Source organism: Balaenoptera physalus (assembly GCF_965194825.1).
Source record: "Balaenoptera physalus genome assembly, chromosome: 1".
NCBI classification, from domain to species: Eukaryota; Metazoa; Chordata; class Mammalia; order Artiodactyla; family Balaenopteridae; genus Balaenoptera; species Balaenoptera physalus.
Genome location: NC_138882.1, coordinates 40,975,644 through 41,001,011, shown reverse-complemented (window position 1 = coordinate 41,001,011; position 25,368 = coordinate 40,975,644). Strand labels below are relative to the sequence as shown.

The 25,368-nt window shown below is 40.9% G+C and overlaps 1 protein-coding gene and 2 long non-coding RNA genes across 6 annotated transcripts in view; 1 reads left to right on the top strand and 2 right to left on the bottom strand.

Moving 5' to 3' along the window:
* LPGAT1 (lysophosphatidylglycerol acyltransferase 1) overlaps window positions 1–16,232 on the top strand; it is a 76,106-nt gene extending 59,874 nt beyond the window's left edge. For 2 of the 4 annotated variants that reach the window (XM_082471920.1, XM_082471917.1), the window contains 2 exons: window positions 8,674–8,780; window positions 11,167–16,232. In XM_082471920.1, coding sequence (XP_082328046.1) covers window positions 8,674–8,780; window positions 11,167–11,318 — 259 coding nt within the window. In that variant the 3' untranslated portion in view covers window positions 11,319–16,232. The remainder of the gene's footprint in view (window positions 1–8,673; window positions 8,781–11,166) is intronic. The other 2 variants (XM_082471918.1, XM_082471919.1) reach the window with 2 other exon arrangements.
* Window positions 1–25,368, bottom strand: part of LOC309665729 — a 202,620-nt gene that overhangs the window by 166,428 nt on the left and 10,824 nt on the right. The window lies entirely within an intron of this gene.
* Window positions 15,499–24,693, bottom strand: LOC309665701. Its single transcript, XR_014266642.1, has 2 exons — window positions 23,369–24,693; window positions 15,499–17,362 (listed from the first exon to the last, which is right to left on the bottom strand). It is a non-coding gene; the product is annotated as an uncharacterized lncRNA (long non-coding RNA).

Here is a 25,368-nt window from a genome sequence, read left to right as displayed (position 1 = left end):
CTTACTGGATAGTTCAGTTCATTCAGCAAGCATCTGTGTCTCAAAGGATGTAATACGAATAAAGATATAATAAATAAATTTGAGGTATAAACAATGCCATCTCATTGTTTATGCCCTCAAGTGGCATGTTAGTTTGCTATGGCTTTGACTGTTTCAAGGAGCAGGACTCAAGGGGAAGGCGTAACAGGCTCAATTGTCCCTGACTAGGAAGGGAAGCAGTAGTCTAGGTGCTGAGTATTTGCCATCTCCCTTTCTACATAAACCTTAAAAAGTCACTCAAAATTCTCTCCTATATGACCCTAGGTTTGCTACCTTAGAGCCTTGGTTTATTCCTCTATTAAAGTGGATAAAAGATTATATCTGAGTAGCTGAAATTTTTTTTCAGATAGCTGAGTGGGTTGTTTTTTAAACCTTTCTAGTGGATGCAGGAGGAAGCTACAAATATTACATTTTAGAATGTTGAGGATGAGGCCTGAGCGGCTTACCTAAGGACGATGGCTCAAAGCAAAACTTCTGGGAATTGAGTGCTGGGAGATCCTCTGATATGTTAAATTTGACAGGATCTGTTCTTGTCCATAAATCTATTTTTGGTGACAAGTAGTTTCCGCATTTCTGAGTTATTCTTGTCATACCAGCCCCGGTGGTGTCAGTTAACTGTACCTGTGGTATTGTGGCTGTCTACAGATGGCACCTCATCATGTTTTATGCTGGCGGATTACTTTGCATTTAATTCAGTTCAGCAAACTTGAGTTCCCACAAAGGAGCAGGCGCTGATGTGCACATTCGTATGCAGAGATGAGTATAGCACAGTCTGATAGAGGAAACAGACACATAAGAAAATAAATAGAACATAAACTAATAAGCACAGTTATAAAGGACAGAGTTGGCACTGGGGAGGAATTATTAACTGTAGGAGAGGAGGAGGAGGAGGAAGCCAAAGGAGCAGAGGACAAAGGTAGAAGAAAGCCAAATCCTTATCTTCCTTAGTAGGAAGTCAATGAATACACTTTAAATTGGACAGTCTAGCATGTTTATAAGCAATGTGGAAGTGAACAGCAAAAGAAAGTTGAAAGGGGTTGTATCTGGGGAACAGGGGTCTGAGGAGGGAAAAAATAGGTCTATTATTTTTCATTGTGAACCTTATACTACTCTGATTCTTGAAAACTATATGCATATTGTTACTCTGTTAAAAATTTGTTTTAAGTTTTTTAATCCTACTGACTCTTTTAGGCCAACTCAAGTGATGCCTTTTCCATGTAGCCTATGTCATAAGTAGACATGCACACCCCTTCATTTAAACTTACACAGAAATTGTTTAAACTCCTTATATAACATTTACCACATTCTGATTTTAGACTTTTTGCTTTTCTGATCCCTCTGCTAGGTTATTAGCTTTTAGAAAGCACAGTTTATCTTCTTCAGTGCTTATTAGCTTCTAGTATGTAGTTGGCATAATTGAATTGAGGATTTAGCCATGGTGTTTGTTAGCTCACGTTTGGGAGTCTTTGTGGCATGAAAATTCTAGTGAGAATGTATAGGTGCCAGCTAAGCATTATTTTATATCTTTTTTTGAAAGTATAATTTATCTAGTGCTCTTAAATCTAATCCTGTGGATTTTGGTGGAATACTCTGTGTTTAAGAGCACATTCTAGATTACTGATAATAATTTTTATTTCTTGAAAATTAAGAGCTGATTTTTCATTGGATAGCTATTGGTATTGGAAAGATTTGTTTCTGTTATTTATTTATATCCCACAAGAACTCCTTTTATTTGATTCCAAGAGGACTGGTATTCAGTGCATTTGACACTCTGCCATATTAGAAGATTAGTTGTTTTAATATGTTAATCCCATGGTGACCAAACAATCAGAGTAATAGAGGTAGATTGCTCTTGAGGGAGCATTTGGTCTGCCCTCCTGGCTGCCTCCTAAGGCAAGAGAATGTCCCAGCTGTTCTAGGCGAATGGAAGGGTAGGTTTTCTGTTAAAACACAGCCCCACTCCCACACTCACCCCATTTAAAGCAATAGGTACTTCACCAACCTCACCACATTCTTTCAAGAGTTTAATTGGTAAACCCAAACTTCCTCTATTAATTCAGCCTTATTTTCAATGTCACTTTTCTCCTTATAAAGATGCTTTAAATACTATTTCAGGAAATTCTTTCTTTCTTTCTTTCTTCCTTTCTTCCTTCCTCCTTCCTTCCTTCCTTCCTTCCTTTCCTTCCTTCCTTCCTTTCATTTATTTTTGGCTGGGTTGGGTCTTTGTTGCTGTGCGTGGGCTTTCTCTAGTTGTGGCGAGCGGGGGCTACTCTTCGTTGTGGTACACGGGCTTCTCATTGCCGTGGCTTCTCTAGTTGGGAGCACGGGCTCTAGGCGCATGGGCTTCAGTAGTTGTGGCACGCAGGCTCAGTAGTTGTGGCTCGCAGGCTCTAGAGCGCAGGCTCAGTAGTTGTGGCGCACGGGCTTAGTTGCTCCACGGCATGTGGGATCTTCCCGGACCAGGGCTCGAACCCGTGTCCCCTGCATTGGCAGGTGGATTCTTAACCACTGTGCCACCAAGGAAGCCCAAGGATATTCTTTATCTCTATGGCTCTTGCTTAGTTATCCTTAGGTTGATTAGACCTGCTTTTATATTTACAGATATAGTATATTTTTAGAGGCTAAAAAGTAATACAAATAATTTCCCAAACCATTTGACTGTACCTGGTGTGGTAGAGGTGAATAGTTTAAAGAGCACTACTTATATTACAAAACTGTGTTAAGACAGTATTAAATTATCTAAAAGTAAAAAGTCAGTAATTTGTAATACCATTCATTTAAAAAATAAAATTTGATTTTTAAGTTTAAATTGTTAATTTTTAATTTTAAAACATTCCCCAAATCAACTATACTACAATTAAAAGAAAAAAAAAAACACTTCCATGGAAGAAACAAACAAACAAAACATTCCTCTACTATCAGGATGATGTTAACTGACTTTCCTAAAAATCCAAATATTAAGGACATTTAATTTGGAAAAAAGAAAAAGAAACAAATGATTAAATTTCCTGAATAGTTATATTTCCTGCATAGCTCTGGGCATCTCCCTTGTGCCCAGAACTGTGCTGGCTTTATTCTGCTGGAGTCTGCCTCATACATACATAGTTCAGGGGTTACCCAGAGATCTGAGTGGGGATTATACTCAGAAGTCGTGGCTCCCACTCAGTGCTTACTTCTTTCTGGGATTCCTCCCTTTACAACTGCTACGGTCACCCTAATCTCTGTCCTCTGATTCTTCAACCAGTAAGACTTACATAGGTTTTAACTCCCTGCATGGCACTATAACTGGGAACTATTCTCAGGTTAAAAGCTATAAAAACTGGAAAACCAGTGCCATTGCTGTCTGCCAAGTGTTGACTCTCCTCCAATATCTGCCTGCCTTCAGTCACTCTCCAGTGCCTTCCACTAATTACTTTTTGCATTTTGTCCAGAATTTATAACTGTTACCTATAAACTACTCTACAATTACAAGAATCAGAACTCCTCTCATTTTATTTTAATGGATGTTAAAGATCACAGGGAGAGGTGACTTTTAAGAGGTGAAAGAATAGATTTTGCTCTTAAGTATGCCCCCCGTTAACTTCTCTGGCCTTTTAAAGTAGTACTGCATTGTGCCAAAATGACTATAAACATAGGCACCAAAGTCACATGGCAGTACTTACTCACATGTTTATCTATATGATTCAGAATATTTTTATTAAGGTTAGTATTAAAATGAAAACATAAGATATCTATTTTCTTAAAGAGAGCTCATAGATGGATTCCAAAGAATGTGTCCCCAAATTGGCATATCCCATTGTGAAACACTGCTAGCCATCTTCTATACCTAAATCAGAACCTTCTGATTTTATTATTCTCCAGTTTAAAAACCTTTCTGTGAGAGGCATTCTCATAAATTTCTAGTATAAATTGGTATAATCTTTATGAAGACAGTGTAGCAACATCTTTCAAAATTACTTATACATTTAGCCTTTGACTTAGCAGTTTCACTTCTGGAATTTTATCCCATAGATATACACATATGAATGGACATTTGCACAGTGTTATTCATTGTAACATTGTTTATAATAACAAAAGATGAGAAACTGCCCATCAATAGTGAGTAGAGGAATTTAATGTTTACCATGTATTAAGAGATTGCAATGAAATTAGAAAATATTTTTAACAGAATGATAATGAAAATATGATCTATAAAAATGTATGGGATACACCTTAATCTGTGTTTAGAGGAAAATTTATAGCCTTAAAAACTTCCATTAGAAAAGAAGAAAACTGAAAATCTGCGATCTAAATATCTATCTCAAGAAGTTAGAAAAAGAAAAGTAAATGCAACCCAAAGATAGTAGAAGACAGGGGATAATAAAGGAGAATTTACTGAAATAGAAAACATACAATAGAAAGAATAATGACACCAAAAATAATTGGTTTTTTGAAAACACTGTAAACTTGATCAACTCCTGGCAAGGCTGATCAAGGAAAAAAAAAAGGTCCGTGTTACTGATATAGGAACGAAAGAGGGGACATTACCTCAGATCCTATAGTCATTAAAAAGAAAAATTAAAGGACATTAAGTGCAGTTATTTCAGAGCATCAAAAAGAGGGAATACTTCCTAGCTTGTTTTATGAGACCAGCATAACTTGGATACCAAAACCTGCACCAGGGATATTATAAGAAAGGAAAATTCATAGGCAAATCTCTTACATGATTATAGATATAAGACTAACCCAGCAAAATATTTAAAATGCATCATATTATATACTGAGAGCATATATTCCAGGAATGAAAGTTTGGTTTAACATTCAAAATCAGTTCCTTTAATTAATCACATTAACAGAATAAAGGGAGAAATTATATAAGCATTTCGGTAGATGGAAAAACTTGATAAAATGCAACTCTTATTCATGATAAAAAAGAAAACTCTTAGCAAATTGGGAACAGAAGGGAATTTCTTTAACCTGATTAATGGTATCTACCAAAGAAATCTACAGCAAATATACTTAATGGTAAACTGTTGAATGTTTCCCCCTGAAAGATCAAAAATGAAAGGCAGGGTACTCATCATCACCACTTCTATTCAACATTGTACTAGAGGTCTTAGGCAATGTGATAAGAAAAAGAAATTGAAAGTGTAAATACAGAAAAGGTAAAAACAAAATCGTCATTGTTTGCATATTCATCTTCCTACCTGCAAATTAAGGTTATAAAATTATTTGGTTGATAGAGACATTCGGTCTTTACCTATGCATCACTGTTTCATGCAACCAGGTACCTGAAGAGATTTTTTAGGGCAGGAAAGGAGTTAGGAAAACCAACTTCACAAAACTGACTTTTGTTTTTAATCATCTCCCCTTTAAAAACTCACTTTAAATGGAGATAGTGGCTTGAGACAGGGAGTTAGGCCTTTTGTAGCTGAGGAGCAAAGATACAGCAGGGTGAGATGTGAGCTTAGCATTATATGGTGAACACTGAGGACATTTTTCCATAGAAATATGTTTGCCTAATGGCTAAATGCTGCAGGATTTCATGTACACTGCAGGTGAAGTAGCCTGTCCAAGCACCCTTAGGATCTTGTGTATCCTTGGTAACTTTCCCGGTAGGAGCCCTCATTCTCAGTTTAAAGGGGGAGAGCAGAAAGAGGAGACAATAAAATTCTTGGACTATTATTTCTAATTTGAGGGTTTCTTATAATTCAAAGGATAGAAGTTATCCTTTGAAGAGATGGGAAAACAAGCCTGTTTAAATAGCGCAGGGACTCTTCCTCATTTGAAATTTTAACCCTTTGTCTCTACTCCTCTGATTGTATCAATATTGATATTAAAGGAACTCTGTCAGGAATTCTTCTTTGTAATACTCGGTAACAACTATTTATCCTTTTACTTTTATGTGGCTGGCTTGAAGCTGGCTTCATTTTTGCCTCCGTGGTATAGAAGGATACACACACACACACACACTAATAGGGGTAAAGCTGGCTTAGGATTCTGTTACCTTATTTACTGCTCTGTTTTCCAACATCCCAAGTTTTGTTGCTGTTGTCCTTCCTACCATTCGCCCCATCCTTGTGGGTTTACACCTTAAAAAACCTCTTCAGTGTTACTTTCCTGGGATTTTGGAAGAGCACGAAAGTAGACCGGAGTTGAATCTACTACCTCCCTTGAAAAGCCAAAAGTCTGAAAAACTGCCAGCATCAGTACCTGTGGAAATGAGGTGGAAAGTTGCTAAACCTGGGAAGACTAGTTGCAACCTGTTTAAGGAGAACTCAGATCCCCAGAACCCCAACCCTATACCGCATTGCTGGGTGCTTATTTTTTCCCTACCCTGGCAAATAGTGGAGGTCTGCTCTGGAGGGAAACAGAGGCTCTTTGGACTCAGGAACACCAGGTGCAGTTGAGGCAGAAGTCCCGTAATGAAAATAACATGGTTAGGTGATGTCAGCATGCTGAGTGTTGAGACTCCCAGCCCTGGCATCTCACTCTGCCACCAGAAAGCTAGCAATGAGGGCTTTCCTCTCTAGGCAGGAAATTCGAGGATCTTTCTATGAGTAAATAGTGAGTTCAAGAGGAAAGACCAATTTAAATGGCCCAGCCAGATAATTCTCAGGGAAGATCACAGTCAACAAACTCCACTCACAGGCAGAGAACTTTCAATTAGCTGTTTAGTCCCACATCTGTAAATGTGAGTGAGCAACAAAGAATCCCCAGATAACTGGGAATCTAATAGGCCTCTACTGTGAAAGATGGAGACTAAAACAAACATAAGAAGGTCACTTGGAGGAACAGAGACTGTAAAGGGAAAGTACAGCTTCCAAAAATACTAATAGTACATGGGAGCTCATTAACCTTCTTCTTTACTTTTGTGAATGTTTTTAAATTCCCATTATAATTCTCATAGAAATAAGATTCTCGTAGAGATAAGATATTGCAACAGTAATAGCATTTTGTAAAAAAAGGAACACTCAGAGAGCTCTTAGAAACTAAAAGTATGATTTAAAAAAAAAAAACTCAGTAAAAAGTTTGAAATTAAATAAGAAATCTCTCAGAAAGGAGGACAAAAAAACAGAGATGGAAGAAAATGAATTCCAACCCTGAATCCTATATCTAGTCACATTATCAACCAGGTATGAGGACAGAAAAAAAGACATCGGCAGAAATGCAAGATTTCAAGTACCTTTTCTCAAGAAACTGCTGGAGGATGTACTCCATCAAAATGTGGAAGAAATACAGAAAAAGGAAGTCATGAGATGTAGGAAACGTTAAATCCACTTCAGGAGTACAGAGAATCCCCAGGATGATGGTGAAGGGCCTTTGCAGGATGAAAACTACAGGCAGTAAATCCAGAATCTGGGTGATGTTTCCTCAGGAGGGTGAAATTGAAAGGATTTCTGATGTATGTGAATAGCCTGGGAGGAAATCTAGACCACAGGTTGATCTGGCCCACTGCCTGGTTTTTAAATAAAATTTTATTTGAACACAGCTATGCTAATTTATTTATACCTTGTTTATGGCTGCCTTCACACTGCAAAAGCAGAGTAGAGTAGTTGCAACAGAGATCTTAATAGCCTGCAAAGTCTGAATATTTTCTATCTGGCCCTTTAAAGGATAGATCTAGAGAATTGATTTTAGACAATTGGTCCAGAGTTTGTGGTTGAATTGGTTATGTATACATAGAAAACAATGCAATTGCTCAATCTAGGGAGAACAGAAATTGGGGAGGAAAGGAAAAGTAGCCATGATTTACTACATGGCTTAGCTTTGAATATATTTACATGATTATAATAGTGTAAACATCAAATATTGTGATAATTAAAATGACCATACAAGTGCATTGGGAAGATGGGAAGGATGTACATGTGTGGTGGGAACAGGAAGAGGAAGGAGCTTAGTCCTCATCTTCGATAGTCAGTAGATAAGCCCTAAAACTGAAGAAGAAATATGGCGATAAATAGCGAGAGGTAAAAATCGATTCCTCTGTGGGGGGAGAAACAAAGGGCAGAGGAGGTGGGTTGCATTTTTTCATAAAAACAAATCTTTTGCAGATTTTTAAAACTATACCTTTATACCTATGATGAAGAAAAAAAATAAAGAACACCTCCCCCTCAAAATTGGAAAACAAAAAAGAAAAGAAACGCCTTTTCAAGGTCAATTCTAGTATCATACTTACTCATACTGCCACTGTTCTGTTCTCACTTGCAATGGATATATATCACTGATCATCCCAGCCCATTTCCTGTTGAGTAAGGACACAGACACAGATTCTTCAGAATCATTTACCAGCAACCACGCCCAGTCAGTAAGAGTTGGCCCTGCTCATGAAACCAGTATCTCTGATATGATCAACAAAGAGACACCAGTTTAGGCAGATTCTGTCTGGTTCGTAGGCGTTCCCACCAAAGGAACATTGCCAAGATGCATTATTTGGCCTAGCGTCTGAGTACTCTAAATGTGTTCTAAAGAAACTGCATTTTGAAACTTCACGTGTTCCAAAAACCATTCCTACTTAAACCTACAAACATGGGGAGACAGGTATTTCTCAATAATTCTTTGTAGATATAGGATAATCTAAAGCTAAGTTGTGGTTCTGAATGATTTTGACTTCTGAATTAAAGTAGTTTCTGCTTTTTTTCTGACTCTTGATAGGATCTTTCCAATTAAAGATATACCCCTGGAGACTGATAACCTTGCTGACTGGCTCTATCAGCGTTTTATTGAAAAAGAGGACCTCTTATCGCATTTTTATGAAACAGGTACACAGAGTCCTATTATACATGTTCCTGATGTTACTGATAGTTTCAAAGATGTACTTTAGGGGAGATAACCATTTTTCAATTCTTCAGATACCCTAAAGGAATCACAGTATTTCTGTATTTAAGAATTTCAGCTTAGAATTTTTATAAAGACAAATTTATGTGAAATTTATTCAGGCTCTTACTTCATCAGCCAGTGTGGAAAGATCAAATGGTGAGTATCCATTGTATAAATGGATCTAGTTTAAGAGAGTACACAGTCTGGAAGACGGCCAGCATACGTTTACGATTATATGGTCTGTCTTACGAAATAGCAAATATCATTCGTGTGTTGGCATTGTACTTGATTGTTTGACTGATACCGTCACCATACAGTTGTTTCAGATCACTTTTGACTGCATTTTCAGGGACTTCCCTGGTGGTCCAGGAGTTAAGACTCCATACTTCTACTGCAGGGGGCATGAGTTCAATCCCTGGTTGGGGAACTAAGATCCCACATGTCGTGCGGCCAAATAAATAAATAAATAAATAACTGCACTTTCACGTGCTTTATTCTTTTCTTTACATGGAGGGATAAAGTTTACATGTTAAGTTTTCATGGATATAACCTTATTACATTTTTCTCCTAGGGAGACATTTACCCTAAGATCTCTTTTCTATACTCAATATTCTCTACGTTCTGTGACAACTACAATGAGTGAAAAATACCTAGGAGGCAGGGAGGGGAGAGGGAGGAAAAACAGGAAGTTAGGAAAGAAGGAAATAACATTGGTAGAACACCAGGCATACCAAAGTGCTTTCACAGTTAGCTGTGCCGTAGGTCTATTTTCTAGACCCTGCAATAGGGATAAAAAGATGAAGAGAAAGTTGTCCCAGGCCTGAGAATAGCCATGGGGTTTTAGATTAGTAGAGGCCCAATTTTCTTCCCACCTAGACTTTTTTGGTACAGAATTAAAGTAGATATTGACTCAGACTATCGAAGGTCTAATACTAATAAGGAAAGACTGATACTGTTAATTACCTTTAAGGCTTTTTTCTTTATGTTTAGGGTTGTTTCACTTTGTCCTCAATAGGATTCATTCCTCAACTTTCCGACCCTGGGGCTTTGGAGTAGTGCATATTAATATGACAGGAGTAGGACATTGTGTATGCCATTAGAATTCCTAGTAAGACTAGTTGAACAAGATGCCTCTCTCTGTTGTGTGCATTCCTTGGTCTTACTCTAGAAATTTCTTTCAAGATGAAATAGGATGGATATCTAAGAAGGCTAAAAGGCCAGCAAGATCTGTCTTCTTTTTCAAACTCAATCTCTTTATGATATTTGGCCTAAATAGTAGCAACAATAATAGAAACTCTTTTAAGAAAGCTATTTGTATAACAGACCTTGAAACTTAAAAGCGTTCTCTGTAAATTGTTTGTGAGAAGCAAATCCTCTCTTGAATCAGCTTATCCTAGGGGATTATCAGCAAGGACAAAGACTATTTGAAATGCTGAAGCGTGTTTTCAGGATGACCTTAGGTAATATTGCTCCAAAGTGGTCTAGCCTTCCTTTCCAGAAGAGAATTTAAAGACATCTGTTTACTTTGTGTTTCTCCCTTTTATTATTAAGACATATTCCATAAACCATATTACCTTTTGAAAATAATCAGTAATTTACAACCCCTTTTGTGGCAAAAACATTTAATTTGTAAATAGAAGAATTAGTATAAATTACGGTATTCTGGAAATTTTTTCTTTTTTATTGGCCTCGCCACACGGCTTACAGGATCTTAGTTCCCCGACCAGGGATTGAACCCAGGCCCTTGGCACTGAGGGCACAGAGTCCTAACCACTGGACCACCAGGGAATTCCCGGGAAATTATTTAATTGAGTCACACATCCTGTGTCCTGGCCATTGTGGAAATCTATAGGGATGCAGTGGAAAACAGCGCAGCCATAGTGCCTTCTGTCATGCAGTTTATATTCCAGCAGGAGACAGAGAGTAAACCAGTCTGTAGAAAAAAGAAAAGGTAGATTGGAATCAATACAGATTGTGGAAAGTGCCAAGAAGGAAATAAACACAGAGATAAGAGTGACTGGCAGGGAAGGGGAGACTAGATGGATGGTCTTTTTCTGATATTGGAAGAATGCAAGGAGCCTGCCATTCACTGAGGTGGAGGAGGAGCGTACCAGCCAGAGAATAAAGGCAAAGACTCCGAGGCAGGAAAAGGCTTAGCGGTTTGAAAATTGTATTTCAAATGATATCTCTCTTTAAGAGCAACAAGAAGTCACAGAAGATGCTTTAAAAAAAACAAGAGCAAAAAACTCTAGTTAAACTAATGTTCAACTTTTATTCTAGGACACCTACCACCACAGTAAAACAAATTATTTCTATCTTGTCTTTTAGGGGCTTTTCCACCTCCCAAGGGCCAGGAGGAAGCTGTTTCCAGGGAAATGACGCTCAGCAACACGTGGATATTTCTCATACAGTCTTTTGCATTTTTGTCAGGCTATATGTGGTACAACGTCTTTCAGTATTTTTACCATTGCCTGTTTTAGGAATTGACTTGGACTTGTCAAGGTCACCACAGGAGCTTGGACTTTCATAAGCGTGCATTGTTTTACATGTACAAATCAGAATATAAAAAAAAGAAAAGAAAAGGAAATTCAATGGATGGATTAATATTTATCCCCCTTTGGGATATTTTAAAACTCTGCTAAAATGAGGATCAATAATATAATGACCTGCAAATACGTTTTAAGGACTTTTCATGTTTTAAAAAGATACACTCCACCACACATTTTAGCAAACATCACTTTTGGAGAAGAGGAAATCATAAAATCATCCTAGAAGACTCTCTGAGACAAATTCTGTTGCCACCAGATATACCTGTTAATCTAGTTCAAGCTCAGAATGCTGTACGCATCCGTTCCTTTTAGCTAGTAGTCTCTGTTAGGCAGTGCTGTAGAGCGCCCTCATATCCACCAGCTCTTGCTGTGTTACTGGTAACCTCGAGGGGAGCTGGTCGGCACCTTCTGAAGAACTCTCTCCCTGTTGTTCGCAGCGACACTCCGGTCCTCCACAGCGACATGAAGTTCAGTGTCAAGCATGCTCTGGGGGGCAAAGCAGTGTCCACTGGACATCTTCTGGTACTAGAATGTGTTCTTCAGAAAGACCAGCTCAGTCCAATGCTGTGTTTACATGCACTAGTGCTTCCCCTTGTATGAGGGGTGGGTCACTTGATTTATCTTCTTGTATAGAAGGCATATCATAGGTTGATGATTGTCTTTTACAAAATGCACTTTTATCAGATGCATATATAGCAAAGGATTAGTACTATAACCTAAAAACAAACATAAGCGTAATCAGCGAGTGGGATTTCTGAGAGGCTGCCTGTCTGCACGTGGACCTGTGTGCAGGCGCTCTCCAGCGCTGCCTGCATTGGGCACCAGCCACACCGAGGCTTGCGTCCCGCTCAGAGCCTTTTTTTTTTTTTTTCTCCATTTTGCATATTAGCATTAAATGCATATGGGGATGGTTGAAACAAGTTAAGGTAAGAAATTTGAATGATAAATTCAAGGTGAAATAGACTAGTTTATTAGAAAAATAAGAGATAAGCCAGGCACTTGCTTCAAATGGTGACAAGTTCTCACGTGGCACCCCCGGAACCTGTGTTCCCTTAGCACATCAAGGAACTGCCCATGTCAGAGTGGTGTAACCAGGAGAGAGACCAGCAAAAAGGCTTCTCAGTCTCTTCCCATTGCTTTTGGAAAGGATAAAGTCAAGTTTCTATTTCTAGAAAACTTCTTTTTCTTTAATTTGTCACTATGTTCATGTTATTGACCTCATAGTAGAACCAAACACTTCTCAAAAAGTGCTGGCATGCCATCAGCCCATCACCTGCACCCCCAGTGTTGAGAGAGAGGCTATTTTTTTGGCTTGGGACTATAAAACTATTTAGATCCTAGTGAGTCAGTGGTAGTTATCTGTGATGTGTGCATTGTAGGTTCCCCTATCGCCACTAATCGTACAAATGACAATTTTGAGAAGTAGCCAGAAAATAAAAGTAAAGGCTAGTGTTATCTGTTTTTCAATAAACCAAAAAAACTGAAAAGATATGAATTTTCTCCCAGTTATGTGGGAAAGGCAAAGCAACACCAAACCAAAGCCCACAGCAGCTTCATCTTTAGGGTTAATTCAACGCCTGTGTGAAATAGAATGATGTGTTACCTGAAATACCTCATTGAATATTATTAGACTACTACTGGTGAAATGCAGAAGACAGTGTTAATGTGTTTGGTTTGGTAATGGTTGTTACAAAATGCAGTTTTTTGGAAATCTAAGCATTTCCTTATGTGTTTTACAGTGACAGTGAATAGGTGAAGCCAATCTCAATATAGAGGTATAGATAATGATAGGAAGATGGAAAGAAGCTTAAAGATGCTTCTTTTTGAGGCCCAGCAAACACTACTTGACAAGATGAATCGAAATTGTTCATTTGAGAGATTAGTCAGCCATCTGGGGGATAAGTTGCTCACTGTCGAGTATGGCATGCACAGTCCTAGCCAATAGACCTTTTCCTCATTGCTAAGCAAGCCACAGATGGCGTGGCCAGTTCTCCCATCCAAAAAAAAAAAAGAGGAATGCATACATGCATATATAAATGTGATTTTTTATATATTTTTTGTTTGTTTGTTTGTTTTATCTACAAACCCTTGTGTCGAGGGCTGACTTTCAATAGATCGCAGCGAGGGAGCTGCTCTGCTACGTATGAAACCCCGACCCAGAAGCAGGTCGTCTACGAATGGTTTAGCACCAGGTTCCCCATGAACGTGCGGTGCGTGACGGGCGAGGGGGCGGCCGCCTTTCCGGCCGCACCCCGTGTCCCAGGACGAAGGGCTCTCCGCACCGGACCTATAAATGTGATTTAGGGCCACTTTTGCCATCACTGTGCTCCAGAGGAACGTGGTATTGTTTAATATACTGTATATGTTAAACAGACTATTATGTAAGATGCTTTACTTTTCAAGCGCAGTCATTTCAACAGTCTGTAGAGTGACAAATACCAATAGATGTGTGAGTTAACTTTTGAAAATAGATCTGTGAGTTGTAAATAGATGTGTATTTGATCTGCCCTATCCCTCTTTGATTCTTTATCAACATGTTCTCTCTCTTCTGTTGGCAAAATGTTTGAGAGCATTGATAGTGCTTTCCTTATCAGTAACTGGAGTTCTCCTGCTTGTACTAGGGAATGTAAAGAGAGAATCCATGTTTTTATATGGCAATCAGGGAAGCAGCAATATGCCACTGTACAGAACTGAATTAAAAGTCCTAATTTGTATTTTCTTTGCAAAGTGAGATCAAAGGACGTTTAGAAAATATACATTTTGTCAAGGGGAAAGAAAATAAAACTGTGCCAGTTTTATGCCTGTAGCTTGTAGAATCTCAGCACTTCTTGGTCTCAGCTGATCTGTCTAGATTCACACAGCAGAGAGGGTTGAGAACTCCCTGCTGGACCCTGGTCTCAATGAGCTGCAGTGAGGGGAGCATCTGCTTGGCCACGGGCAGGCGCAGTGACTACAGAAGTGACCACCCCAGCAGTTCATGCTTAACTTCAGAAACTGTCATTGGTGTTGAAATATACAGATATTGTGGAGAAACGTATATGCCAGTAGAAGGTAAAGAAAAATTACAGAATGGAAAATGATGTTTTGGGTGGGCAAACGAGTTGAGAATCTAAATAGCAGATTTTTTTTTAAAGCTAGCTATGAGTTCAGGTCTGTCATGTTATTAAGTAGTTGTTAATATTACAACCAACCCTTAATTTTCCACAGTAAAAGAACTAGAGGTTACTGGATAGTTAATCCAGTAATAAGTCATAGTAAGCCAAAAATCTAATTGTATTTAGGTGTTTGAGTTTTTATTATCATCAAACTTTTTTTCTTCTAGGGATGCATATTAATTTTCAAAAATGATTTGAGTTTATTAGTTTCTATTGCCTATATATTTATGACTGTTAATGAGTAGTGAAAAGATTTGGAAAGACAGCTTCAGGAAGAGGAAACACAAAAGCCTAAATAATCCATGGGCTAGAAAAGGAATCCATGAATAATCAAGAGTTGGCGGTATTGTAATTTTTCACGAGCCTTTTTGTGAAAATGAAATGTTAAATCACCAAATGTAAACCTCGGAACATCCCTGTAGTGTTAATAGTGTTTGCATCGGTGTTAAGAATGCCTCTCATTCTTTGCTCACGTTACTCACTTCTGGTGGATTTGTCTTAGTAACGTTTCTTGACAATCACTTCCCTACAGACTGTTCTGAACTATTGGGACCTGGTTATAATCGTAGAAAGTTAATCCTGGATAGCCTTATTGGATTCTTTTTATATTTAAGAAAATTTTATTTGCATTGCTGAATAGGAAGAGTCAGTTATTTCCTTCATTACATAGGACTTCCTTCCAGAGTTACCATTATGAGCATGTCAGCGCTGGTCCACAAAGGATGGATAAAAATGGTTCTTCTTTATTTTTTTGCAATGTAGTACAGTGAATCTTACATCTGTTAACATGAAAGGCAAAGTCAAAGCCACCCTGGGCAGCAAGTATACTGGTTCACTTTATGAGGCAGTGGAGACTAATACGTTTGGGACCAAAACCACCTAAATTGGACATTTCTCAGTCACAAAGGGGCCAGGTGTTCTCTGGAACAGTCACTGGTTGGTGCTTTATTGTAATCATTTTGCATTGATACCCAACAATTAGGAACTGGACCCTGGGGATAAGCTGAGGGTGCTGGACTGTTGGGGGAGGGTGACTGTAGCCATATGGAAAATAAAATAAGGGTTTTTCTGCAAATTTCCATTTGAGGATTTTTACATTTAATATTTTTTTAAAACAGTTAAAAGAGCAAAAAAAAGTTTTAAGTGTAATCTAGTTGCAAGGTATGCACACATATTTTGAATGGCTTTATTTTTATTGTGTAAAACTGTTGAACACATGACTGTGATGCACAAATTCTTTACATGTAAGGAGTCTATGCATTTTACAGTAACTCATTTCATGATTGGGTAATGAAACAGTTGTACATTGAATTGCCATTGTTGTATTAAGTGCTTTCATTGTCTTTACAGTTATTACAAAGTTGTATTTATTTTATACAGGTGGACTTTCATTTTCCTGATGCCATAATGTTTACTTCAGCTTGTTGACCTGTCTTTCTTTGTGTATCTGCATGGTGTAATATATGATAAGAATGAATGTAAAGGCTGTGGCAACTGTAATTAAATTTTGTAAAGGGCTGGTCACATGTGGATCTGGTTTATGAATGCATTTGGGATTATTTTCGTAACCAGATCACCTTTTCAGAAATTTAGATGTGAACACCAAAAGAAGCATTTTCTCAACAAAAATTAATAGCTGGTTCTATTTTTTTTAACCTAGAAAAAATAAAGTTGATTTTTTTCAAGTAAAGTGCTTTTAATTCTTAGTAGTGGGGATGGGGTGGTTGTATTTTACTGGAGATATTTAGGCATTAACATCTGTGGACGTGTATCATGGCAGTTGGATGCTGAGGGCAATCTGAAAATCCATGAAAAAACATTGTACTTCCTCCTTTGGTTTTAAACTATTTCCCCCACTCCTTCCCACTTTCCCCATCCAGTGGTATACTGGTAAATGTTGAATAGACTGCTCTCCTAGAAAAAAAAATTCTGTATTCAAGTGTACATATGTTTGTTAAAATTTTGCTGATAGCAAGGACATATAAACACAGTTAACAAATAATAATAAAATATACTTTATTGTAAATCCCATATAGCCAGTTGATTCTCCCAGGATACTTTAATTGATTTTTGCTGAACTCTTGTAGCCAATCTATGATCGCAATTCAACCATGATTTAAATAATGGAATTACATCGTAATTCACTTATTTCTCAAATTTATTGGCATTCAATCTGATACATGATCTGTTAAACTATTTCTTGTACAAATTATACTCATTAAAGTGAACCACTTTTAGCTTCAGCACTCATTGTAAGCTTATATAATTTAATTTTAATAACAACTGTTTAGCAACTGCTGGCAAAACTCTAAAATTTAACAATCAGCTGTAGGGAGCCAGTAGGGGCTGTCTCCAGCACACCACTGCCCTGTGCTTTTTTTTTAATTTAACTGTTAGTGTTGAGTAAACTCACTGCTCTCAGGAAATTCCTATCACTGACCCTTTAAAGGGTGGGAAAGCATTAATATCTGTCCTACAGAGCGTGCTTTTGATTTGAAGAATTTGACAACAGCAAATCTTTCCTGAAGTGCATGGGAAGCTTGCATATTTCTAAATTTGGTTCTTTGCTTTCATTTCTCAAAACTAAGTAAACTGATAACAGGCATCTCTAAGATTTTGTTTTGAGTACTGAAAACATTTATTGTTAGGTATTTTTTTGGACAGTATGTTTGATCCCACTGAAAATTTTAAATGTATTTAAATGTCTTACACAATCTACCAAATAAGTTAAAGAGTTACAGTTCAGCCTACCTCTTCTTTTTCTATCTGGATTTAGGCTGCTGTTTTGGTGAGGCTGTAATTTTTTCCCCAGTGTGGTTTCTGTGGAAGACAAAGAACAGACTGAGGGCAAAGGCCTGAAAGCAAATTTAAAGCACTCTGAGATCTGTTGCTGACCAGCCCTATTCTTCACGAGTTGGGAAAAAAAGCCATTGCTTTTAACTTCCACTTAATAGGAAAATGTTTTTAGAAAATGTTTCTTCCTGCTGAAAAAATGTATTTTTTAAAGGAAAACATTTCCTCTTTTGGCTATAAGAAAAAGTCAGCCATGTGAGCAGGTGTGACCATATCATAACATGCTGATACAATATAAATCAATAAATTTTTACCTCTCAGGACTTGGATAACCTTGTTCTTAACTCTTAGAGGCTTGAGAAACGTTAAACTAAGTATCAGTTACCCAGATCACATACAAACACACGCACAAATGTATTGTGGGAGGAGGGTTGGCTAACCACTGGAAATGAGACAGGCTCCTTTCCTAGTCAGAAAAATACTCTTAATTAGGTGAGTAAACCCATTTTACAAAGGAAGAAATTGGAACTTTTTTTTTTTCTTTCTAGAGATCATGAACATATCACAAATCTCCTTCCTGAGTTTTCCCCTGGAAAGTTTCTGTTGCCTCTCCTTGGAATATTTTCTGCCTTTTAGGTGTGAGATTCACTCTAGAGATGGTGGTAAAGTTCTCACTGCTGAAGAGGGAACACTGGGCCGTCCTTGCGATTATAGTAGCTGTCTTAGCGGTGTCATTGAGAAATCACGTGGCTAGGATACCTCCCCTAAAATATTAATTGCTGCATCTTCATTCCTTTGTTTCATTTTTGGTGCAAAACTCCCTGAAAAGGTCTTCAGTTTTTATTCGTTAACTAACACCTAACACTCTATCAGGATCAGCTGATGGACAGCTAAGGGAAAAGAAAATAGATCCCTAGAAGTGGGGGGAGTTGGGAGCGGATTAGAAGAGCTTGGAGTACTAGGAAGAGGAACCCAGGAGTGTTAAAAGACAAAGAAAATGCCTAAGTCTGCTGTCTACAAACAGGTACACACACCCCTGATACGTGAGGACCCCAGGGAATATTCAAACATGGTGGTCTTAAGGAAGTCGACTTCCATGTGAACGGTCTTCAGACTGCCATTCCTGAGGGCTCACCTCTAGAGGATCCCAGCTGCCATTTTAGATACTCTTGCCCTCTTAGCAGAAGAAATATGCCTCTCAGCCATTAGGCATCTCCAGGATGCCAGACAAAGGGACAATTCAATATTGGTGACAAGGAGCCTCTTTTAATCAAGGAATCTAGAGCCCACAATAGGGCTTTTTCTCTTTCCCTGATATGTACACTTTTTAATAGGGACAAAGGATGGCATTGGAAATGAGGCATCTGGGCCCGTATTGGGTCTGTTGAACTCTGATATGTTTAGTGTGGAACAGTGAGAGGAATGGCAGTTCGGGGCTCCCTCGAAGGCACAAAAGTAGCAGCAACCAAGACTTCTTTTGACTTAGAGCCAGGACTGGCACAATGTCACTTTGGCTAAAGTGAGTCACAGGGCAATATGGGAGGGTCTACAAAAGGGTATGAACACCGGGAGGCATGGCTTATTGGGAGCCATCTTTGAAGACCAGTTATCACAGTAAAAAAAAAATTCCTCAGCTATTTGAATAATTAAGGGACGCTACATGGGTCTAGAAGAGCTCTCTCACTTCGACAAGTTTGCCCATAATTTCAATAGCTGGAAATTTTTTGAGTTTCCAAATACTTTAAGAGGATTAGATCTGTTGATCCTTCACTCATTCATATAAGTCACATTAATCAAAGGGACACCCATCTAAAACAATGGAGGTTTTGTTTGGGAGTGACCTTTATATTATCTTTGGCACTGATTGATGCGTAACTCATTAGCCCTTAGAATTTCAGAGCTACTGGAACTTTAGAAATCACCTTGTTTTGAGATGGTGGATTTCATTCTGGTGCAATTTTGGTCCATTGCTGGTAGCCTCAAATGGCTACTTAATAGAATTGTGGAGACTACAGCCAGGTCTTTTGATTTCCATTCAAATGTTTTCCTCAAAACAGCAGATTGCCTCGGTTGGATTTCTGTTTTTAGTAAATAAGAGTTAGATCTAAAGGATTAGGTATGCTTGTTAAAGAGGTAATGGACCTAAAAGCTTCTATAATTTCCTTTTCCCCGATTTTAAAATAAACATAATAGTTCCCAAACCCTAGAAGATAACTTTTTAATATGTGTTCCCCTCAGCTGTTGCAGAGATACAATTAGCCACTAAAAAGTCGGAAATCCATGCTTTTTATCTTTTTGGATATGGACATGAAATGTACTTTGTTTTTATTTTTGCCCTGTAGAGTATACAACATAAAGAGAATGCCTTTGTTTCAGACTGAAGGGGATAGAGATTTCAATCTCATAATAGTTCCTTTCATTTCTGAATTCCAGGTATGAAACTGGCAGCAGGTAGTAAATTCATGACTACCTCTAGTGCCCAAATGTCCCTCCATCATGGTGGCCTCTGGGTTCCAGGGCTTGTCCAAGTAGGAGCCCGCAGAGAGGCAGCAGAACCCAGGATTTGTCCCATGAGCTTGAATCTCAACCCCTTTGACAAGTTTCTTATCCTCTCAACCTCATGCTCATGTGTTAAATGGGAAACTTTCAAAGAGGTATTTCCAGTGTTAAATGAGATCGTGTATGTGAAGCACATTGTGCTGAATACTCAGTAATGGAGGCTGTTTTATCCCACCCCAACTAGGTTTAACAAAGGGTATAAACTATTCCTACACCTAGCTGTGCCTAAGGTCCAAATAACCTGTTTGGTTCATTAGAATTGTATCACTGTGGCATAGGCTATAATGCCCACCATCTCATTTTCCAGAGTCCTGGGTCCTTTGGCCCAGGTAAACTGGAATGCAATCAGCATAGCCAAGCTCCTAACCTCACCTAGTCAGACTATATCTAATTATCTAAGGCTCCAGACAGTAGCAAGAAAAGGCTTTGTGGTCAGAGAGCCAATTAGAAAGGCGAGGAGACAAGGGCCTAAAGAGGAAATAGGACCTGCTAGACAGAAGACATTACATAGTCTTAATAGGGGTCTATTTTTGCTTCTGAGACATGATGTCGCTTGTGGTGAAGACCTTGAACTAATTATCAAAAGGGAGGGAAATATAATTTCTAGTAGTTGGAAGCTATCCACCAGCCCAACAGTTCTCTATGAATAATTTATATGATCCTAAATATAAAAGCCTGCATTGACAGCATCCTAAAGATTTAGGAAGCTGCACTAATTTTGAAAACCTTTTCCTGTCCAGGTGCAGAAGATTCTGAGGTTTATATCTTGAGAACTGACATTTAACTTCCAGTCATAAGTGCGGTATACTCAATTCTTGGAAATCTGGGTATCAGAAGGAAGTGGGCAGATTAGAATCAAATGTTGCCTGTGGTTATGGAGGTGTCATGGTAAAGTACAGAGGAACTTTAGGCAGAGCTGGGACAGCAGACATGGGTTTGAGGCCTGGCTCTGCTGAGGGTTGGAGTGGAGAAGTGATACGAAGGTGATGTTTCAAAGTCCAATCTGGCCCTAAGGGCCTTTGATTTCCCAGCCTGATAGCTAGCAGGCTGTTCAGTCCACCACTCACACAACTTCTTCAGAGTATTGACACCAGAAGGTGGAACTCCACAAGAAAGAGGATGAAGGGTAAAGATGAGAGTGCAGAACAGGTCTCCTAGAAGAGATTTGGGAATACCTAGGAGCCATCGGCCGGTGATGACACGTGGAGATACATCTGTGCCTGCCCCGGCACGATACTATTCAGAGAAGTCCTGGGCTGGCTTCTAATGAGGAGAACCTGGCTTTGTTCTCCTAAAGAACTACTGAAAAAGGCAAGGGACTGAGTGAGTTAATGAATGTGGAATTTATAAAGCAGTTTCTCCTTGGAGGCAAAGACATGATCTAGTTGACTACTCAACCTGCAGAATCCGCTGCCTTTTAGATCAGGAATAGTCATTGGAATAAATCGGAATCCTGTCTGAATAGTGAGGAGATGTGGTGTGCCAGGCGAAGCATTGACTCAGACTGACTTACTCTTTACTGAAAGAGGAAAGGGAGGAGTGACAGGAGGCCTACCTGCCCGTCCCCGCTGGAGCTACCTGTCTTACCCAGGGGTAGATTCTAACACAGACCAGCCCAAGTGGAGGCCCCATGGGTTTTTCATTTGAAAGGTATTTATGGTTGGGGTCGGGTAGGGAGGAGAGGTGGTGGGCACAGAACAGAGCAACGGAGAATCTGAAAACCACGGACAAGAAGGAAATGAAAGTAAAGGCTTTTGCTTTACTCTAAGCAAGGGACGCAGGAGAGCACTAGTTCTACCGAGCGGGTGAGAAGCGGCAGGCGTGGCCACGTGCTCAGCCACAGACGTCTGGGCGGTGCAGGCTGTGCTCACTGGCAGGGCAGCATGTGGGGCGTATTCTACCTGTGCAGCCCCTCCAGGGGCTCCAGCTCCCCATGTCAACCCTGCACCCACCGGGCAGACAGCAAGCCAAGGACAGCCCTTCCTGCCCACGCAGGCCCCCCGGGTCCCGGGGACCTCCACGCTCAGGTAGTTCCTTGCCCTTCCCACTCCCTCTGGCGGCTGCCCTTCAAATCCGAGGACACAGGTGAAGGGCTCAGGATTTTCTCAATGGACCTATTTCCCCAGTCTGGGGCGGGATGAAACCACATGGTTCTAGAAGCTTCTGCTTCTTTCCTTGACTGGCCCTTTTAGAAGGGCCATGTGTTCTACCCTCTTTCCTTGTATGATGGACTCTTCAGCTGTTTGAGGTCGTTGGGTTTTTGTTTTGTTTTAAAATTTCTGTGCTATTTCTTTGGGCAAAAACGGAATGAGGTTCTGTGATCCTGCTTTATTCCACCATCGTTCAACAGAAGTCTAATACCTCAGCTCAGTTTCCTGAGTTTCAGTTCATTGAAAGTCTGCTTAGCTCATGCCATTTTCATGACTGTTATTCAAAGGAAGCATGACTGAAAAAAAGGCATTATATTCCCCACAGCCCAGGGGGAAGAATAATTTAGTACTAGAAAGAATTAAGGAGTCTTTTCTTCTCTCTTGATAGGGGAAGTGAGATTTCAATTGCTGATAGAAGGAAGGGAAAGGCTGAGTGGGGCAACAAAGGCTGTTAATCTGGAAGTTACAATTTCCTCAACTTCTACGCCTAAGAAAACGCCTATCGAGTCGGAGGGTTGGTGAGAATCCAGTGAGATAATCCTTGTGAAAAGGTTTGGAGAACCTCAAAACACCCCACAAGGGTGAGGGGCAGTTACAATTAGAATCGACAATGAAAGGAGTCCTTTTTGGCACTAGAAGAATTCACAAAGAGGCTTGGGTAAGCCTGTGCCAGGGGTGCCGGGCAGGAGATCACGACTCCGGAGCCGTTGGACCAGCTGGCCCCTAAGGCCTGTCCCCACCCCAGGGGCCATTGTCAGTCACGCTGGCTGTGATAAAAGCTCCCACTGTGCCTGCATTTTCTGCTCTGCTCAGGGGAGGGAAGAAGCTGAGCCCAGCTTGGCCAGAGGACAGGGTTCCTTTTACCCTCATCATTTGCAGAGGCCTCTCCCCGAGATTTAAGCCACCAGGCGGGACCAGCTACACAGTTCGTGGGACTTAGTGCAAAATGAAATGTGGAGCCCGTGGTTCAAAAATTTAAAGTTTTTCAAGATGGGAAACAACAGATCATTTAACCAAGTGCAGGTCACTGGTTTATGAAGTCAGCCTTGCCACCAGGACCACCAGGGAGGAAACGAGGAATGGAAAGGAGCCAGGCCCCTGGGGGTCCTCAGGGTCCCCGCTCTGTCCCTCTCCCCAAGGCATTGCACAAGGAGCCCTTATGGAGGAGATAAGAGTCCCAAACACAGAAAACATTGCCGTGAGCCAGGCAGTGTTCTAAGCATGTCCCACACAACTCCTCTAACCTTCACAACCCCGCAGGTAGGTACCATTATTATCACTGTTTTACAGATGTAGGAAATGACACAGAGTTTAAGTGACTTACCCAAGACCGCCCAACCAGCAGTGGCGGAGCCAGAATTCAGATGCAGGCAGTCTGACCTCTTAGCTGCTATGATATCATCTTTTTCCAGGGGAGTTCCGTGCAATGGCTCATACAGGGGAACAGTTGCAGGCGAAACTGCTGCAGGAATGGAAATGGATCACCGGGCTGTAGCCTCTTCTCCTTTATTGCCCTTAGTAAAAGCACACCAGACCCACCGAGGAGGCGGGCAAGGCTGCCGGGAGCTCTGGCTGCCCAGACGGGCAGAGATAACCATGCATCTGAGGGGTGTCTTAGTTTGGGGTCCCTCTTAAGCAAAGCCTGAGATAAGGTTTTGGGTGCAGGTAGTTATTTGGGAGATGATTCCTGGAATGAGACAGGAAGCAGAGGGCATGGAAAGGAAAAGGAACGAGGAAAAGTAATATTGGGGACATTATTGAGGCCACCATCACAGACAGTGGGAGCGCAGCTCTGCCGGAGGCGGGCCGTCACTCACCACCTCCTGTCCCCCCGTTGGTGAGGGGTTGGCCCTGCAGCTGGTAACATCCTCAAACTTGAGGGTTGCCCCTGCAATGGGTGTCCTCCAGCCACTCCCCACCCCCACCTCCCCTGCACAGTAAAGAAGCCCCCAGGCCAAAAGCAGAAAGACTCAGGGTGCGTGCTTGAGGTGAGTGTGAGTTCCCAGGAAACCCGAGCCGTCCACCGCAATGACAGCTGAAGACAGTGGGCCAGGGGACTGCGGTGAGGGACACCCAAGAGGTCTGTCTAGGGGCCACCAGATTTCCCTAGGAACTGGCTCCCCACAGGGGCAGGGGGCGGCAAGGAGCTCTGTGGACAAAACGCCATTTGCATTCTTCTCCTGTGCATCTCTGTTTCCTCTCCCTTCTTCGCTGACTGCAGCTGTTTGTTATTTGAGCCGTCCTCTCAGCCCGCCCCCTGCCCAGTCTCACCACGGAACCAGCACCAGAACCCAGGAGAGCAGGACGGTGGGGTGGGGCCAGTCAGCTGTTGTTTGCTGGGTGTGTTTACTGGGTGGACTGGAAATGGGGTGAAGGAGAGGAGAGAGGACACAGCTCTGTCACCCTTCCAGCGGCGTGTTGACACACCCCAGGTGGCATCACTGAGATTAGCTGTGGCCCTGCTGAAGGGCTTCGGAGGAGGGGTTAATCCCAGGAGGCTTCCTGGAGAAGGAGCCTCGAAGCCGAGGCAAGGATTCAGAGTGAACCTTTGCCGCTGGCAGGAGAACCCTGGAGACCCCCCCGAGGCCCCTCAGCCCCGTCCTGCTCCCAGGGAGCTCCCCAGCTGCTGGCCTGGGGTGTCTGGGCTGAGTCAGGGTTGCTGGCTCAGCGGGCCTGCCCCTAGCCTCTTGCCAAGTCCTTTCTTCTCTTGGCCCCATTTCCTCGAAACCGCTTTCTAGGCTCTGGTTGCCTCCCATTCTGTTCTGAGAAACTGGTTGATGAGCTGTTAGCCCCAGAAGCCCTGAGCCTGGGCAAGTTTATGAATGTTTATGATCGTTTTTTGGTTGTTTGACTGTTTAAGATTGATTTATGATTGTTATGCATCTGTGAGGGGAAGAATCCAGGCCTGGGAAGTAGGAACCTTAGGGTGAGGTCCCAGCTCAGCTTCTTTCTAGCCAGGGAGGTCACATTGCCTCTGTTTCCACATCTGCAACAGTAACCAGCCCTGCCACGTCCACCTCACAGGGCTGTTGTGAGACCAAAGGGAACAAGATCTGGGAACGGAATTTTTGAACCCCTGGAGTTTTATGTGAGCGGAACATAATAACCATTGTTTCTGCCCTTGCGCCTGGCATCGCTTTAGACCTTCCTGGCACACGCAGTGGACTTTGTTATTTGGAACTTGTTCACTTGGCAAACTCCTTCTTGTCTGGAATCTAAAATGGACACTCACACAGGCCAGCTGTGAGCTGTCTGGGGTCGTGGTGCGATGGAAGGGGCACGCAATCTTGGGCCAGAGTCAAGAATTCTCCCTCCAGATCCAAC